The 17,008-nt window shown below is 37.2% G+C and overlaps 1 protein-coding gene across 1 annotated transcript in view; it reads left to right on the top strand.

Annotated features, from left to right (window-relative positions):
- Positions 1-17,008, top strand: part of LOC150087309 (cytosolic phospholipase A2-like) — a 218,438-nt gene that overhangs the window by 22,188 nt on the left and 179,242 nt on the right. Inside the window, exon 3 of the mRNA XM_090371974.1 lies at positions 9,111-9,225. Within this exon, the coding sequence (XP_090228100.1) occupies positions 9,168-9,225 (58 nt within the window). The 5' untranslated portion in view covers positions 9,111-9,167. The remainder of the gene's footprint in view (positions 1-9,110; positions 9,226-17,008) is intronic.

Here is a 17,008-nt window from a genome sequence, read left to right as displayed (position 1 = left end):
GAAGCCTGAAAAACAAGATGCAGGATATTTCAGAGACTGCTGGGAGTCATTGCGGTACAAGTAAACACATGGGTTGGGTTAGGGTAGCTAGGAATAGAAACAGGTGCATGTATACCTACGTGTACACCAATGCTAGGAGTTTGGTAAATAAATTTGATGAATTTGAGGTATTGCTCAAAACATCCAAGGCAGATATTGTTGGGATATCAGAGACGTGGTGTCACACAGATATAAGGAATGCGGAACTGGAATTTGGGGAAAACAATGTGTATAGAAAGGATAGACAGGACAGGAGGGGTTATACTATTAGTTAAGAAACACATAAAATCCAAGGAAGTGAAGCCAGTCGACATCGATAGACAGGGCAGTATCGAGTCAGTTTGGTGTGACATAAGCATAGGGAAATCAAAATTGAGAGTAGGAGTGTGCTATAGGCCTAATGACTCTGATGAGTATAATAAGATATTGTACAGGGAAATACAGTGGGCCGGTAAATCAGAGAGTTTTATAATGGGGGTTTTAATTTCCCAGATATTGACTGGAATTTGTGGGTTGGTCACTCACACACTAGCAAGGCTTTTGTGGATTTATTGGATGATTGTTTTCTACATCAGCATGTTCGTGCGGCAACAAGAGGGAGCAATACTCATGATCTGATTATCAGTAGTGATTCTTCATGCATTAAGAATCTGCAGATAAATGAACCACTAGGTGGCAGTGATCACAGTGTGTTGAAGTGGGATTTACTCAAGGAGGTAACTACCATCAGAGGTAAAGGGAAGAGTTTTTGTTTTTGTAAAGGCGACTATGATGGTCTGAGACAGTATTTAAATTCTATACAGTGGGACCAACTGATGATGTTACCAACAGCAAACTCAAAATGGGAAGCATTCAAGGAACTAATCTTGGAAGCTACCAGGCTTTACATACCAACTAAGAAATATTGTTTATTTAATATTGTTCAAGGTTTAGGCCTAAATGGTTGTCAGATGAACTAATGAGACATGTGGCAGAGAAGAAAAATGCATGGAATACATACAAATTAATGGGTGACATGGAAGCCTATGATAGATATAAGTTGGTCTGTAACCAAGTCACAAAGGAGATTAGGCAGGCAAAGGCAGACTACGAAAAATCCTTGGCAAAGGATGCAAAGAAAAACAGAAAAATTCTATACAGTGGGACCAACTGATGATGTTACCAACAGCAAACTCAAAATGGGAAGCATTCAAGGAACTAATCTTGGAAGCTACCAGGCTTTACATACCAACTAAGAAATATTGTTTATTTAATATTGTTCAAGGTTTAGGCCTAAATGGTTGTCAGATGAACTAATGAGACATGTGGCAGAGAAGAAAAATGCATGGAATACATACAAATTAATGGGTGACATGGAAGCCTATGATAGATATAAGTTGGTCTGTAACCAAGTCACAAAGGAGATTAGGCAGGCAAAGGCAGACTACGAAAAATCCTTGGCAAAGGATGCAAAGAAAAACAGAAAAGAGTGCTTTACCTATTTAAACTCAAGAAGGAAAGGGATGAATCAGATTGGTCCACTGGATATTGATGGTTCAACAGTTGAGGATCCTGCTCAGGTGGCTAACAATCTAAACGAGTATTTTGCATCTACATTCACGCATGAGAAGTTATTCAGGAAGGAGAATGACGTAGGTAAAGTAAACATTAGCAGTGAGCTAGATGATTTTGTAATAACTGAGAGGAAAGTGGAGGAGAGATTGTTGAGGATAAACATAAAAAAGGCACATGGGGTGGATGGGATCTATCCAGTTATATTAAAGGAGGCAGCAAAGGAAGTAAGCAAACCCCTAGCCATAATTATGAGAGCTTCTTTGGACTCAGGGGAGGTACCCATAGACTGGAGTTGTGCAAATGTAACCCCAATTAGAGGGGAACAGGTATCCTGTGTGTTATCAGACACTCAGCCTAAAACACTGATGGATCCAATATCTCTCTATTTCAGAAGATTTAGGAGAAGTCCGGTTGGCCTGCCTCCCTAAAATCCACTCATGCACACCTTCTCGATGGTAAGCCCTGTTACGTCACTTAGGTGGCAACGAACGTGTAGAGTGGTTCTCTTCAAGATGCCTGGTCAGCATGAAGAGGAAAAGACCAACCCCTCCAGCAATATGAAAGCACGACGAAACAAATGGCCCTCAGTCCCCAGCAGCTTTCACTCTCCCTCTTACGGCAGCGAGAGGATTAGAGTGGAAGCAGAGGGTGCTAAGAATCTCTGGGTACGACCAGGCTGCCATGCACGGAAACTGAACTTGGCCTGTTATAACGTAAGAACACTCATCGGTGAAGACAGGATATTAGAGCTGGAAAAGGAATTAGAAAATGTGAATTGGAATATCATCGGTTTGGCTGAAACAAGAAGAAGAAATGAATCACTTATAAGTTTATCAAGTGGAAATCTGCTGTACACCAATGGAAACAGTGAAAGGAGTGAAGGTGGAATTGGGTTTCTGGTCCATAAAGATTTTAAAAACAACATTTTGGAATTCAAAAGTACATCACCAAGAGTGTCAAGACTAATACTCAAGATTTCTAAGAGATACAAGCTAAAGATTATAATGATTTATGCACCAACATCGAGCCATGATGATGAAGAGGTTGAAGAAATGTACACTGAAATTGAGAGTCTTCTAGATGAGCAGAAAACCCACTACACTATTATTATGGGAGACTTCAATGCTAAGGTTGGAAAAAGACAAAACAGCACAGAAAGGGGAACTATAGGAAATTTTGGAATTGGTGAAAGAAATGAAAGAGGTGAAAGACTTGTGGAATTTGCAGAATCTCAAGGACTGTCAGTAATGAACACTTTTTTCAAGAAAAGGGTGAACAGAAAGTGGACATGGAAGAGTCCAAATGGATTAACTTCTAATGAAATCGACTTCATCCTCACTAACAGAAGATATATTGTGAATGATGTTACCGTCCTGAATAAGGTAAATGTTGGAAGTGATCACAGAATGGTAAGATGTACACTTGATATAGATGTAGGAAAGGAAAGGAAAAAACTGACTCGAGTAAATAAACAAAGGTCTTTGAAATAACAGAGGAGGAGAAAAAGCAGTATGTACTGGAACTTAAGAACAAGTTTGAGCTTCTGCAGACTTCTCAGGACCAAGATATCGACGAGGAATATTACAACTTTCTGAAAGTGATAAAGCCCAAGAAACCTATAGGGAAACAGAAATCCAAAGAAGAAAAAATTAGTCAAGAAACACTTGTCATGATGAACCAAAGACGACAAATGAAGAGCAAGAAAAACACTGACAGGGAGAAAATTGAGTATACTGAGTTATGCAAAGCCATTAGAAAGAGACTCAGAGAGGACATAAGAAGATTTAACACAAGAAAAGTAGAACAAGCATTAAGGGAAAACAAAGGATTTAAATCAGCAGCCATGAGCAGTAATACAGAAAGACAAATGATACTGAAACTGAAGAATAGTGATGGTGTACTTATAAACAGCAGAGAAGGCATAATTCAAATAGCAGAAGACTACTATAGAGAATTATACAAGGAGCAGGGGAATGATGCCAGCAGTGGGGAAGATGGATTGCGAAGTAGCAACACATACGACATACCCAATATTCTTCCTGATGAGGTAGAGCATGCATTGAAGAAAATGAAGAATCAGAAAGCCCCGGGGGAAGATGAAGTTACTGTAGAGTTGTTAAAATTGGGAGGAAGAGACATAACACAAAAACTGGCAAGGCTCTTCACAAAGTGCATTAGAAAAGGTGTGACGCCTAAGCAGTGGAATAATGCAATCATAGTTTTGCTGCATAAGAAAGGAGATAAATCAGAAATTGGAAATTATAGACCAATTAGCTTGTTATCCCACATCTACAAGTTGTTCACAAGGGTCATTACTAACAGATTAGAAAGAATACTGGATGAGAATCAACCGAAAGAGCAAGCTGGCTTTAGGACAGGATTCTCAACTATGGATCACCTTCATGTAATATCACAGCTAATGGAGAAAGCAAATGAATATAAAACACCATTATGCCTGGCATTTGTGGATTATGAAAAGGCATTTGACTCCATACAGCATAAGGCAATGTTTCGGGCACTGGAAAGACAAGGCATTGATACCCCATATATTATGATTTTGAAGAAAATATACGAGAGTGCTACCTCCTTTATTAGACTAGACAAAGACAGTAGGAAATTTAAAATTGAGAAAGGAGTTCGACAAGGAGACACAATATCTCCGAAGCTGTTTACTGCTGCCCTTGAGGAAGCTTTCAGAAGATTAGACTGGTCGCAGAAAGGAGTCAATGTGAATGGAGAGTACCTAAACCATTTACGATTTGCAGATGACATTGTGGTCATAAGCCATGATCCCAAAGAATTAGAGGAAAATCTTAATCAGTTATGCACAGCTAGTAAGGATTTTGGACTAAAGATGAATATGGCTAAAACAAAAGTAATGATGAACAAGTATGCCACAGAAAGGGAAATAATGATTGAAGGAGCAGTAATTGAAAAGGTGGAGTCATATACTTATCTGGGACAAGTTATTAGCTGTAATAATGATAAATGGCTGGAAGTCAAGAGGAGAATAAATTTTGGATGGATAGCATTCAGGAAATATAGTCACATACTGAAGAGCAATATCCCAGTTTGTCTGAAACGTAAAATAATGGACCAATGTATACTCCCCATCATGACTTATGGAAGTGAAACTTGGGCACTCACCAAAAGAATGGAAGAGAAGCTGAGAACTACACAGCGAAGAATGGAACGAATCATATTGGGAATAAGACTGTTAGATAAGAAGAGAAACACATGGATTAGGCAACAAACTCAAGTAAAGGACATTCTTATCAAAACTAAAGAACTAAAATGGTCTTGGGCAGGACACATAGCTCGAAGACATGATGACAGATGGACTAAGAAAATAACAGAATGGTATCCAAGAGGAGCTAGAAGAAAACCTGGAAGACAAAGGCGGAGATGGATAGATGAAATTCATGAGTTTGTGGGTAGTAAATGGATGTCCAGTGCTCAAAACAGAAGGAACTGGAAAGTTGCTGGAGAGGCCTTCATCCTGCAGTGGATTGAAAATGGCTGATGATGATGATGATGATGAACCCCAATTCACAAAGGAGGATCAAAGGCTGACACAAGTAATTATAGACCTGTTAGTTTAACTTCTGTTCCAGGTAAATTAATGGAGGCACTGGTTAAAGAAGCACTGCAGGATCATCTAGACAAGAATTCAGTTATAGCTCAGATGCAGCATGGTTTTGTTAAGGGCAGGTCTTGCCTGACCAATTTGATCGGATACTATGATGTAGTCACAAAAGAACTGGATGCAGGGAATAACTTTGATATTATATATTTGGATCTTACAAAGGCTTTTGATACTGTTGCACATGGAAGATTGCTGCACAAATTGGAGCAGTGTGGCATTGGAGGCAAATTGCTGCTATGGATAAGGGGATGGTTGAGTGGCAGAAGACAGAGAGTGGTAATCAATGGACACTACTCAATGTGGACTAATGTTATTAGTGGAGTTCCTCAGGGTTCAGTGTTGGGTCCGTTGTTGTTTTCGGTGTTTATGAATGATATTGATGATGGTATATCAAGTTTAATGTCCAAGTTTGCAGATTTTACAAAGGTTGGCAGGGTTGTTAAGGACACTACTGACGCTATGCTGCTGCAACAGGATCTTGAAAGGTTGAACAGATGGGCTGAGAGGTGGCAAATGTAAAGTACTACATATGGGAAACAGTAACCACAGAGCAACGTATCAACTCTGCGGTACTACACTGACAGTAGTGGAGAATGAAAAGGACCTGGGGGTAATTGTGCAGGCAGATATGAAGTTCTCTGAGCAGTGCAGACGAGCTGCAAGAGTAGCTCATGGTGTCTTGTCAATGATATACAGAAATTTTTCTAGCAGGGATAAGGAGGTGATTATTCCCTTGTATAAGGCAATGGTTAGGCCACATCTTGAGTACTGTATACAGGTCTGGAGGCCTCATTTCAAGAAGGATGTAGAGCTGCTGGAACGGGTACAGAGAAGGGCAACAAGATTAGTGAATGGAACAAAGGGTTGCTCTTACGAAGAAAGGCTTAAGTTTTGCAAATTACAGAGTCTGGAGACTAGGCACCGGCGAGGTGATCTGATAGAGGTGTATAAGGCTTTGAATGGTTTGAGCATGCTCAATGCCAATGGGATTCTTCATCTTGCTCAGAATAATCACCTCAGAGGGCATAAATTCAAATTGAGGAAGGACGGATGTCGGATAGATGTGCGGAAATTTGCCTTTGGCCAGCGGGTGTTTGGTTGGTGGAACCAACTTCCATCCCTTGTTGTTGAAGTTGATAGCCTAAACAAATTTAAGGCTCACCTGGACAGGTATTTCGAACAAACGGAGGGGTGAAATGGGAGTGGTGTTTTTTTTTTTTTTGGCTGATGCTGAATAAGCGTGCTTTCTTGCATCATATGCCTCTACTAATGCTAACCTTTAGTTTGTACCTTATAGAAATCCTGAGAAGCAGTCTCGATACCCTTGGTGATGTACTTTTGAATTCCAAAATGTTTTTTATATCTTTATTGACCAGAAAGCAAACTCCACCTTTGCTCTTTTCACTGTTGCCATTGGTGTACAGCAGATTTCTACTTGATAAACTTATAAGTGATTCATTTTTACTTTCTTGTTGGCGCACTATGGCCATAGATTCCGATGTGCCTAAAAAATTCCCAAACAAACAATCTTCTTCTTGTTTCACCCAAACTGACGGTATTCCAATTCATATTCTATAATTCCCTTTGCAGCCCTAATATCCTATTTTCACTGATGAGCAATCTTATTTTGTAACAGGCCGCATTCAGTTTTTATGCATACTGTACCAACTTAAACATAACACTTTGTAATCTGATATTTCTGTTCACTGACTTCTTTTTTTTGGGGGGGAGGATTTAAATCTAAAACTCTAAACAAAGACAAGCGTCAATTAATAACAAAGACCATGGCATGCAGAAATTGAAAATAACACAATGTGTGCAAGTGAGCTGTTGAGTAAAAAGTTTATGAAATTTAGATATAGGAATGAAGAGAAGATTCTAAACATTTACATTTACAGAGTTTTATTTTACTGTTCTGTAGTTATGGTGTTTTCTTCTTCTTTTAAAAGGAAGAAGAAATTTTTAATAATTAAATTGAGATTTAATTTAACATTTTGAGATTTAAATTAAATTTTAGATTTTAATTGAGATTTTAAACAGACTTTCAAAGGGAGAAAGTGGGTCTTCGTTACAGATATTAAAATTTTTTCCTGGTTGTTTTTAAAGTTCACATCAAAACTTGATTCAGATGATGTAAAAAAAAAAAAAAAAAAAAAAAACTATGAGAACGGTTAATGACTATCCTTCAAAGATGCTGTTTGTTGTTGTTGTAGTAGGTTTTAGGAGCATCAACGACTAAGGCCATATTGCTCCGTGTAGATGTGTAGACAAGTGTGTAAGTTGCATGTGTTCTGTGGTCAATTTTCTGTTTTCCTGGATGAAAAACCAGAGTTTCCATTAGTAAAAACCATGCTGCCTTCACTTGAGACCGACTACTCAGGCCACGTTGTGAAAAAAGGCCCAAAAAAAAATTGCTCACATCATTGACGCACTTGAAATCGGGTGTTTTCCACTCAGTGTGTGGAGAATGGCGATTCTGCTAGCTGTGCTAACCACAAGAACTTGGTACGAGAAACAAATTGAATGCTGTCCAAATCAAATTACTCTTGCTGAAAACAGTGAGAGATGTGGCAGCAAAGAAACGAAGTTCGAAAATCGTGCAGCAAAATATAAGGAATTATTTTTGTTGAAGGACCTATATATATGTGCTGTCGTGGTTGAAAATTACATTCGTTTTGTTACCTATGAATAAAAATACATGAGTACAATTTAGTGTTTTTATTTATAAACTTAACTAAACTTTTTTTTTTTTTTTTTTTGCCTCCAGAATAGTATTTTTGATAAGTTCGAAAATCCAAACAAATCGGAAGTCCAAACTACCTCCAGTGCCAATTAGTTCAGATTATCGGCACGCTACTGTACTTAAGATAACCACTCAGCTTCAGACAATCTCAAATGGCTGTACTATGAACATTTAAATTTTACACATTTAAATGTTCTTAAATTTAAAAATAAGCATAATACCGCCCAGCTTCAAACTTTTTTTTTTTTTTTTTTTTTGATATGGTAGTTGTTGGCGCATCGGCTTCTGTGGCCATATTGCACCTCCCAAGGTTTTTGCAGTACTTTGATCCAAGCCCGAGGCGGGAATCGAACCCGCGACCTTTGGGTTGCCGGGCAGGTACTTTACCCACTCGGCTAGCCCGGTCGGCTGCCAGCTTCAAACAATCTCAGATGACTGTGCTATGAAAATTTATGTAATAACATTTAAATTTAACAAATTTAAATGTTACTACATCGTGCCTATTTGAATAAAGAAAATCCTTGTCATATGACATCATAATCATCCAAAATCTTAGGGCAGTGCTTTCTGGATGTAAATTTTTTTATCAATTATTCATTAATTGTATTTTTAATCAATCAATTACATTGTTATATGCAATTAAAGAAAATCAGATTGTAAACAATTCTGATTTGAAGATATAATAGTGGTGACACTCTTTGGTACTAGACAACACCCACTTTGGAAAGCTCTAACTTTTTGCAGAGAAAGGTTATAAACAGCTGCTATTATGTGGTGCAATAGTACAAGCTAGTGTTTACAATTTGTATTATCCCAATTTTCATTTATATGTAAAATGCATGAGAATAGGAAAATGGTGTCCTCCAATCACCTCAATTTGGATTTTAGTTTTGAAGGTGACTTACACAACTTTTCCTTCATCTTGTATAATACAGGATGACTCACACCACAATCCTGAATTAAACTGAAATCTATATGCTGCTTTTTAGTATGTATTGTGTATGTATTGTGCCATTGATTTGCTATTATGTAATTATTTTCCATATAGTTAGAACCAGAATAAGAAGTAAGAGGCAAAATGTATTTTCTAGTAAATTATTATTTCCTAAACCTAATGTTATATTTCAGAGGACACAAAGCCGCCTTTCTGATCAACAAATAAAAGTAGATAGTGGCAAAGTTCCAATGCCTCTCTATACTTGTCTCCACGTTAAGAGTAATGTCTCTGCCAGAGTATTTCAAGGTATAAATTTCTTCAAAGCATCTGTTCTGTTAATTTTAGATTTAATTATCAGTATTGATTTTTGAAAATGTATAATTCTGTTATAACTACTTTCAATGAGGAGTTCTCTGGGGGGGACAGTGAACAACATACCTGCATAGTTGAGACTGCACACCTTGCATCATGATAAATATGAGCTATTTATTAGAAACTAGCATTTACAATATTATGTTAATAGTTTTTTCAGTTCCTTAATCGTACAGTATTGCCTCTGAATGACCAGAACATCATCATACTGACCATCTTCATATGGAGAACTAGACCCCAGCTGTTACAAGATGAGAGTTATTAATCTAATGTAACAGATGGAAGTAACAAGTAACATTAGTCTAGTAACAGTTGGCGCCTTCGTAGCCAGGTGGGAAGGAGCAGCAGTGCGTAACACACGCTTCTTGATTAGACCGGGGTTCGAGCCCGTCACCACCAAATACGGAGGATGCGGAAAGGTCAGGGAATGACCACCGCATATCCTGGAGCAATATGGCCTTAGTTGCTAATGCTCCTAAAAAAATAAAAAATAAAAAAAAAATAAAAAACCTAGTAACAGTTGCTAATAACAAGTAACATTAATCTAATAGCAATATTTTTATATTTACAAAATCAATTGTGTATTATTTGAATTCTTAATGAGATTCACTAATCCTCAACTTGTATTGACCAGATGTAAAAAAAGGATTCCCATTACTCCACCAAAGCCTGTTTACCCATTGTTCTTTTCGAGACAGCCATATGTTATTCTTATACAGAGATTTTTGGAACTAATATCATGATACACTTTTAATTTTTACTAAAATATTCATTTTTATTATTTAATGATCCTGAAAAAAAATTTATGGCTCATAAAAAGATATGCAAAAATTGAAAAATTATGTTGTTTTACCTCACTGAAATCAATCCATTCTTTTTAGCACATTTTTGCAAACTTTCAAATATAACAGTTCACCAGATATGTTATGTTCATTTTTTGGCAAATTCTTTGGTTTTCCTAGTTTTCAGTTTTCTTCAATACAAGGCTTACTAAAATAAACATGGTCTTTTAAATAGCATCACAGAAAAATTCTCTGGCGGTTGATTCTGGTGACTTGGGAAGCCAGTTGCAGTGCCACAATACCGATCCATTTATTTGATAATAAATGGACCAGTATTTATCATTTAATTTTGAGGGAATAATGTGCAGAACCACCCTGCATGAAAGAAAGAAATCTTTTCATTCAAATTTTAGGGTAAGCAAAATCCTGTAACATCGATAAATAGCTGTCTGTAGTTATTCCTGTTTTTAAAAAAATAAATGGCCAAAAAATCTCCTCCTAAACGATAACACCTTGAGAGTTTAATTCCTTTTCATTTTTGGATGTTAGGGTTCTGAGTAGCATGATAAATAGTCGTGTCAGTTAACTTGACCATTTTTTTTTTTTTTTTTTTTTTTTGAAAATTGCCTCATGCAGACCACAAGCTTTCATTGGGAAAATTTATTTATTTTTCTCATCTTGAGAAACTTTTCTTAAAATTCACATGTCTGGATTATCCTCATTAAGTATAATGCAATTTATAATGCCACATCTTCCAATTGAAGTAGTGCAATAATCATTTTCACCTATGACTGAGGCCCTAGTTAATCTATGAGTCTTTGTATCCCTCAAGCTAGCAGTTTTCTGACACTTCTAGCACTTTCTCGATAACATCAGAGAATGTTTTTGCTCCCTTCTATTTAAATATATACCATCCCTGTAAAAAAGTCTCTCCTGTTAATAAACACAGACCATGCAGAGAAAACTTTTACCCCAAAAAAGGCCGATAACTTTTTTTGAATAATCTGCCAACCAAACTGAAAGAGACACTTTGATTGGCAATAAAAATGTAGTGCACAGTTTTTTTTGGGAAACAGTAAATACCCAGATTATTAGATGAACATGAGTGATGTGCTGGAGAGGTTCATAAAACTAGGGTGTAATATGAATGTTAATGAAAACTTGCACTCTTATTTCAACTATTTCCCAGAAAAGTTAGATAATTTAAACAAAGTGCAGGGGGAAAGATTCCATCAGGATATAAAAGAAATGGAAGGATATAAAAGAAAAGATACCAAGGCAGATGGAATATCAACATGATGGCCAACTATTACTGGATGCTAAAAAGAGATACAGCCACTGAAACTAATTGCCTCTGGAATCAAAACGGCACAATTTCAACCCAGTGTAGTGTATAAAAATTTGGTTTGTGGCCATCTATGCTTGACATGAAGGTATAGCCTTTGATATTTCTGTTTTTACATATTTTGAATGATATTTTTATATAAAAATAACCTATTCGTTAATTCTCTAAAAATACAAATGAATCAGATGCACCCCCACCAATATTTTTTTTGTTTGTAAAAAATTCTGACATGATAATGCAGATTTAAAGTAACCTTTTAAGTTTTCGTTAAAATTTGTACTTCAGATTTTAATGGAAACTTACTTATCAGCAGAGAATTTTTTTTAAATGCAAACCAATGTAATGTATATTATGCTTAATATACAGTGATATTTGTAGTGTATATATATATATAAAAATAAAAAAAATAATAAAAAAGTATGAGATAGTGAGAATGGTAAAAGTGGGATAAATGGTAACAACAACAAAAATATATATATAATGAGAGATAAATAATTATAAAATTGACATAATAAGAATGTAGTAGTAGTGGCGGCATGTGATGCAAGAAAGCAAGTGTATGAGCCTTATGCAGCACCAGCCAAAAAAAAAAAGAATCACACCATTCCCTCCAAATGCCTGTCCAGTTCCTCCTTAAATTTATTTAACCTATCAACTCCTACGGCGACAGGTGGAAGTTTGTTCCAGCAATTAACCACCCGCTGGCTAAAGGCAAATTTCCGCACATCTATTCTACATCTGTCTTTTCTTAATTTGAATTTATGCCCCCTTAGATTTGTAATCTGAACAAGTGGAAGGATCCCATCAGAATTCAGCGTGCTCAACCCATTGAAGGCCTTATACACCTCAATCAGATCACCGCACAGCTGCCTAGTCTCCACCCACTGCAATTTGCAGAACTTAAGCCTCTCTTGGTAAGAGGATCCCTTCATTCCCCTCACCAATCTTGTTGCCCTTCTCTGTACACGCTCAATCAAATCTACATCCTTCCTAAAATGAGGCCTCCAGACCTGTATGCAGTACTCAAGGTGTGGCCTGACCATTGCCTTTTACAGAGGGACAATCACCTCCTTCTCCCTGCTAGCAAAATTCCTATATATCATTGACAAAACCCCATGACCTGTCTGCCCTGTCTGCATTGCTCAGAAAACTTCATATCTGACTGCACAATTACTCCCAGGTCTTTTTTATTTTTTACCACCTTAAGTGTAGTACCACACAGTTGGTACGTTTCTCTGGGGTTACTTCTACCCATATGCAGTACTTTGCATTTGTCAAGGTTAAATTTCAGTTGCCACTTCTTAGCCCATCTGCCCAAATTATCTAGATCCTGTTGCAGTAGCACACTGCCATTACTGTCATTAACAACCCTGCCAACCTTTATATCATCTGCAAACTTCGACACTAAGCCTGATATACCTTCATCAATATCATTGATAAATATACAAAACAACAGAGGACCCAACACCGAACCCTGTGGGACTCCACTAATAACATTAGTCCACGAATAACATGTTGCCATGTAACTTACAAAACTGGCTTCTCGTTGGATGTCAATGGCACGGGATTGACACTTGACAAGGGGTCAGTTTTGTAAGTTATGTGGCAACATCCATATTTTGTCAATTTTATAATTATTTTTCTCTTATGCATTTTTTTGTTTTTGTTGTGTTTTTTTTTTTTTATGTAAACCCCAAACACGAGAGTTATTAGAACTTAGTACCATGTATGAGTTGGAGGTTGAGACGACGAAAGAAGATAATATCTGTTGACATTAGACTTGAACTTCTGTAAACAGTAACTTTCAGGAAAAACGTATGAAGGAAGGTTGTTCCAGAAAACTGCAGTTGAACGAATAAACGAGGAAGATGAAAAATTGGTTCTGTGGGTTTGAAGTTGGACAGTAAATGGATATTGGCGGCACGTGTTCAGATTGTTTTGAAAAAGAGAGTGGGAATTATTATATTCCATGGTAGGGCAGATTTGTGATTTGTGCAGCGTGAACAGTTGTTTGAAAGAAAAGTAACGGCGAGAGCAAAAGAGAAAACCAAGTGTTTTGGATGCAGAGGAAGCAATATTTGTAGTGTGCTTGTGCCAAGAGAGATTAGAAGTCAGGGGAATCCCCAAAAGAGATATATCATCTTGCCTAGAAATTGAAGTGTCACCAAAGATAAGCATAGGAGCAGAAGAATCCTTTTTGTGAGACATAAGACAGGACTAAGTTTTAGAAGGATTGAAGTAATGTATAGGTTAGTGCAAAAGCATAATTTTAACATAGCCATCTACCAAAGTAGTTAAATTAATTAAATCTCGTATTCTGAATGTCTTCACAACAAGTTGCCACGGTATTGTACTACCTCGAATAAGTAACACTTCACCAGTGGAGAAGACTACTGTTACTTACAGTAGATTCCACCACCCAGACGGCACCATTTCAAAGCTTGTTGGCTTCCCCTTGGTGGGTGGGCAGGTACCCTGATGTTGCAATAGTGGCAACCCAGTTATGAAATATAACTTCACAATATGACAGATGCGTGATGGTGTGCAGTGATATAGACAATAAAATATTTAAGGGCAGAGGCCTCATGCTACGAGGTAGAATGACTAACATATAGGTTAGTGCAAAAGCATCATTTTAACATAGCCATCTACTAAAAGTAGTTAAATTCATTAATTAAATTGGCATCATTTTAGTTATATCTCATATTGTGAATGCCTTCACAATGAGTTGCCATGGGATTGTACCACCTTGAATAAGTAACACTTCACCAGTGGAGAAGACTACTGTTACTATTCTCAGCAGATACCACCACCACCACCACCACCCAGATGGCACTGTTTCAAGGCTTGTTGGCTTGAAGGATTGAAGTCAACTAAGTTTTCTTTGCACCAATGGAGAATTACCTGGACATTGGCATTTAAGGAGTTGGGAGCAGATATTTAAGAAGTTGAAGCTGATTGAGTAGGGCAAGGTTTGTCAAACTGAAAAGTGGAATGCAATCTGCTATCATCAGCAAAACTATAGATAGGATATCTGGTGAATGGAAGATGGTCATTAATATACAAGAGGAAAAGAGTTGGGGAAAGAACTGAACCTAGGGTTCATCAGCATTAATGGAGAAGTTAGAAGACAGAGAGCCATCATCCTCAGTGAGCGATCAGAGAGAAAACCGGATAGCCAATTACAAAAAACAGTTGGCAAACCATAAGATGGAAGCTTGTTTAGAAGACCTTTATGCCAAACACGATCGAAAGCCTTTGAGATGTCAAGAGCAACTGCTTGTGTTTCCCCGAAATTTAAATTGAATTTGTCCATAAATGGGTAACATAAGCCAGAATATCACCAGTGGATTGACACTGACAGAATCCATACCATTGATCATTGATAAGATGGAAGGCTTCTAGGTGGTTTAAGAGTTGGCAGTTAATTGATTTCTCCATTACTTTAGAAAGAGTCGAAGTAATTGCAATGGGATGATAATTGGATGGGAGGGATTTGTCACCCTTTTTAGGAACTGGCTGGATATGAGCAAATTTTCAAGCTGAAGGAAAAACACCTTTGGAATAAGAAAGTGAAAAAAGGTGGCAAAGAACATGAGTAAGTTTGGGAGCACAGGTTTTGAGAACAAGTGGCAAAATACCATCAGGATCTGCAGCTTTCTTAGAATCAAGACTATTCAAAATTCTTCTGACATCTTTTAGATGGAAGACCACAGGAGCCATTGAGCGGAGCATACTGGGAATGGTGGGAGGTGGTTTAGAAAGATCATTAATACACAAGTTGGAAGAAAAATAGGATGCTATCAGGTCAGCTTTATCCTTAGCTGAAGTGACAATAGAACCATCTGGTTTTGACAGAGGTGGGAGAAGAGATGGGCAAAAGTTGCATCTAATAGCTTTTGCAAGTGACCAGAATTCTTGGCTACCGTTAGGGCAAGAAGCAAGTTTTCTACTCTAAGCCTGTTCAAAATCTAGTTTGGACTGATTAATAACTGCTTTACTATTGTTGCAAGTTCTGGTGTAGGCAAAAAATGAAACTGAAGAATTGGAAACAAGGCAATTGCAATATGCAACATTCTTCTCTCAAACAGCCTTAGCACATTTATTGGAAAATTAAGGTTTAGATAAACGACGAGATTTCAAGGTGGAATGTGGAATAAAGCATTCCATTCCTACAAGAATAATTTCACTGACACTATCTGAGGAAACGTTAAAATCAGAAGTTTTGAAACAGTAATCCAAGGAAAAGAAGAAAAGAAATCTCACAAGTCATCCCATTTTGCATAACACCAAACAATACGAGGTTGGGAATAGCCATGAGGTAAGGCTCCATTGGAGAAGAGACAATCGCCAAGTTGTGATCTGGGGTGCCTAAAGGACCACTCACTTCAGCCTTGTACTTAGAAGGGTTGTTTGTGAGAAAAAGATCAAGTGTGTTGTTGGCTGTATGGTTAGGATTGTTCGGTAATCTTGGACATAAGCACAAGTACCACCTTTAAGGCAAAAGAATCATACAGTGAATAATTTGGGAAACTGAGATGAGCAGTAGTTGAATCAACCGATAACTGAGATTCTCTCAAAAAAAATACATGGGGTTTGGCAGACTGTAAGTGGAAATGGACATCATTGAGATTAGAACTAAGACCATGTATATTTGTGAAATGAATTAGGAAGTGTTTGGGAGATTTAGATCTTTTCGCAGATAAGTTTGCTCTATTAGTTTGGCTATTCATGGTGTATTCAATAGTAAGAAAAAGTGGGGGAGAGACATGCATGCTGTATGAAGTAATGTTTTTGGATATGGCATAAACATGCTAAGAATATACCGAGATCCTTGATATAACATGGCCTCGACAATGTCCCCCCTGCTTACATGCTACTCGGACTCCCTCCAGTCACTATCTGGCAGAGTAGAGGTAGCAAGATTATACTCTAGTTGATCCGGAGGCCTCCTAGAGAATTACCAATCAGTTCAGTCCAGTGTACTAACTAGCTGCCGGCCTGCAAACACCGTTTCAGAGCTGTACCCTCAAGATGTAAGGAAGTTTGGATCTCGCATGGTGTTCATCATAACCACAAAAGACATCAATCATGCTGCATGATGGAAGAGATGGGGAAGGGTTGACCGGAACTTAGATCTGGAGACTAAACATGGGTTCCACCACTTCAAGCCTCCAATGTTGTTGATTTTTTTTTTTTTTTTTCACTTTATTGTCCATGCTCTGCATAGGTTTAGCATTTGCTGCCTTTAACTACATTAGTCTAGTTACTCTCTTTTCCATTTTTCAGCCTTCTTGTTTCCACTTTCTTGTTATTCTAGTCAAAAAAAAAAAAAAAAATATATATATATATATATATATATATGTCTGATGATTAAAATAAATCTGATATTTAAAATAAAATAAAAAACATCAGCCAGTAGTACGGCAAAAATGCAGAGCGAAACGAAACGTAAAATAATATAAAATAAACAAACAGGGAAGGAAAAGTAAAAATAAGTCGATAATTTTGTCTTATCTTTACTTTTCCTTCCCTGTTTGTTTATTTTATTTTATATTATTTTACGTTTCGTTTCACTCTACATTTTTGC

Source organism: Mastigoproctus giganteus, chromosome 4, assembly GCF_048544385.1.
Source record: "Mastigoproctus giganteus isolate SK-2022 chromosome 4, ASM4854438v1, whole genome shotgun sequence".
NCBI classification, from domain to species: Eukaryota; Metazoa; Arthropoda; class Arachnida; order Uropygi; family Thelyphonidae; genus Mastigoproctus; species Mastigoproctus giganteus.
Note: the sequence above shows the minus strand (reverse complement) of the source record. Positions and strands in the feature narration are given on the sequence as shown.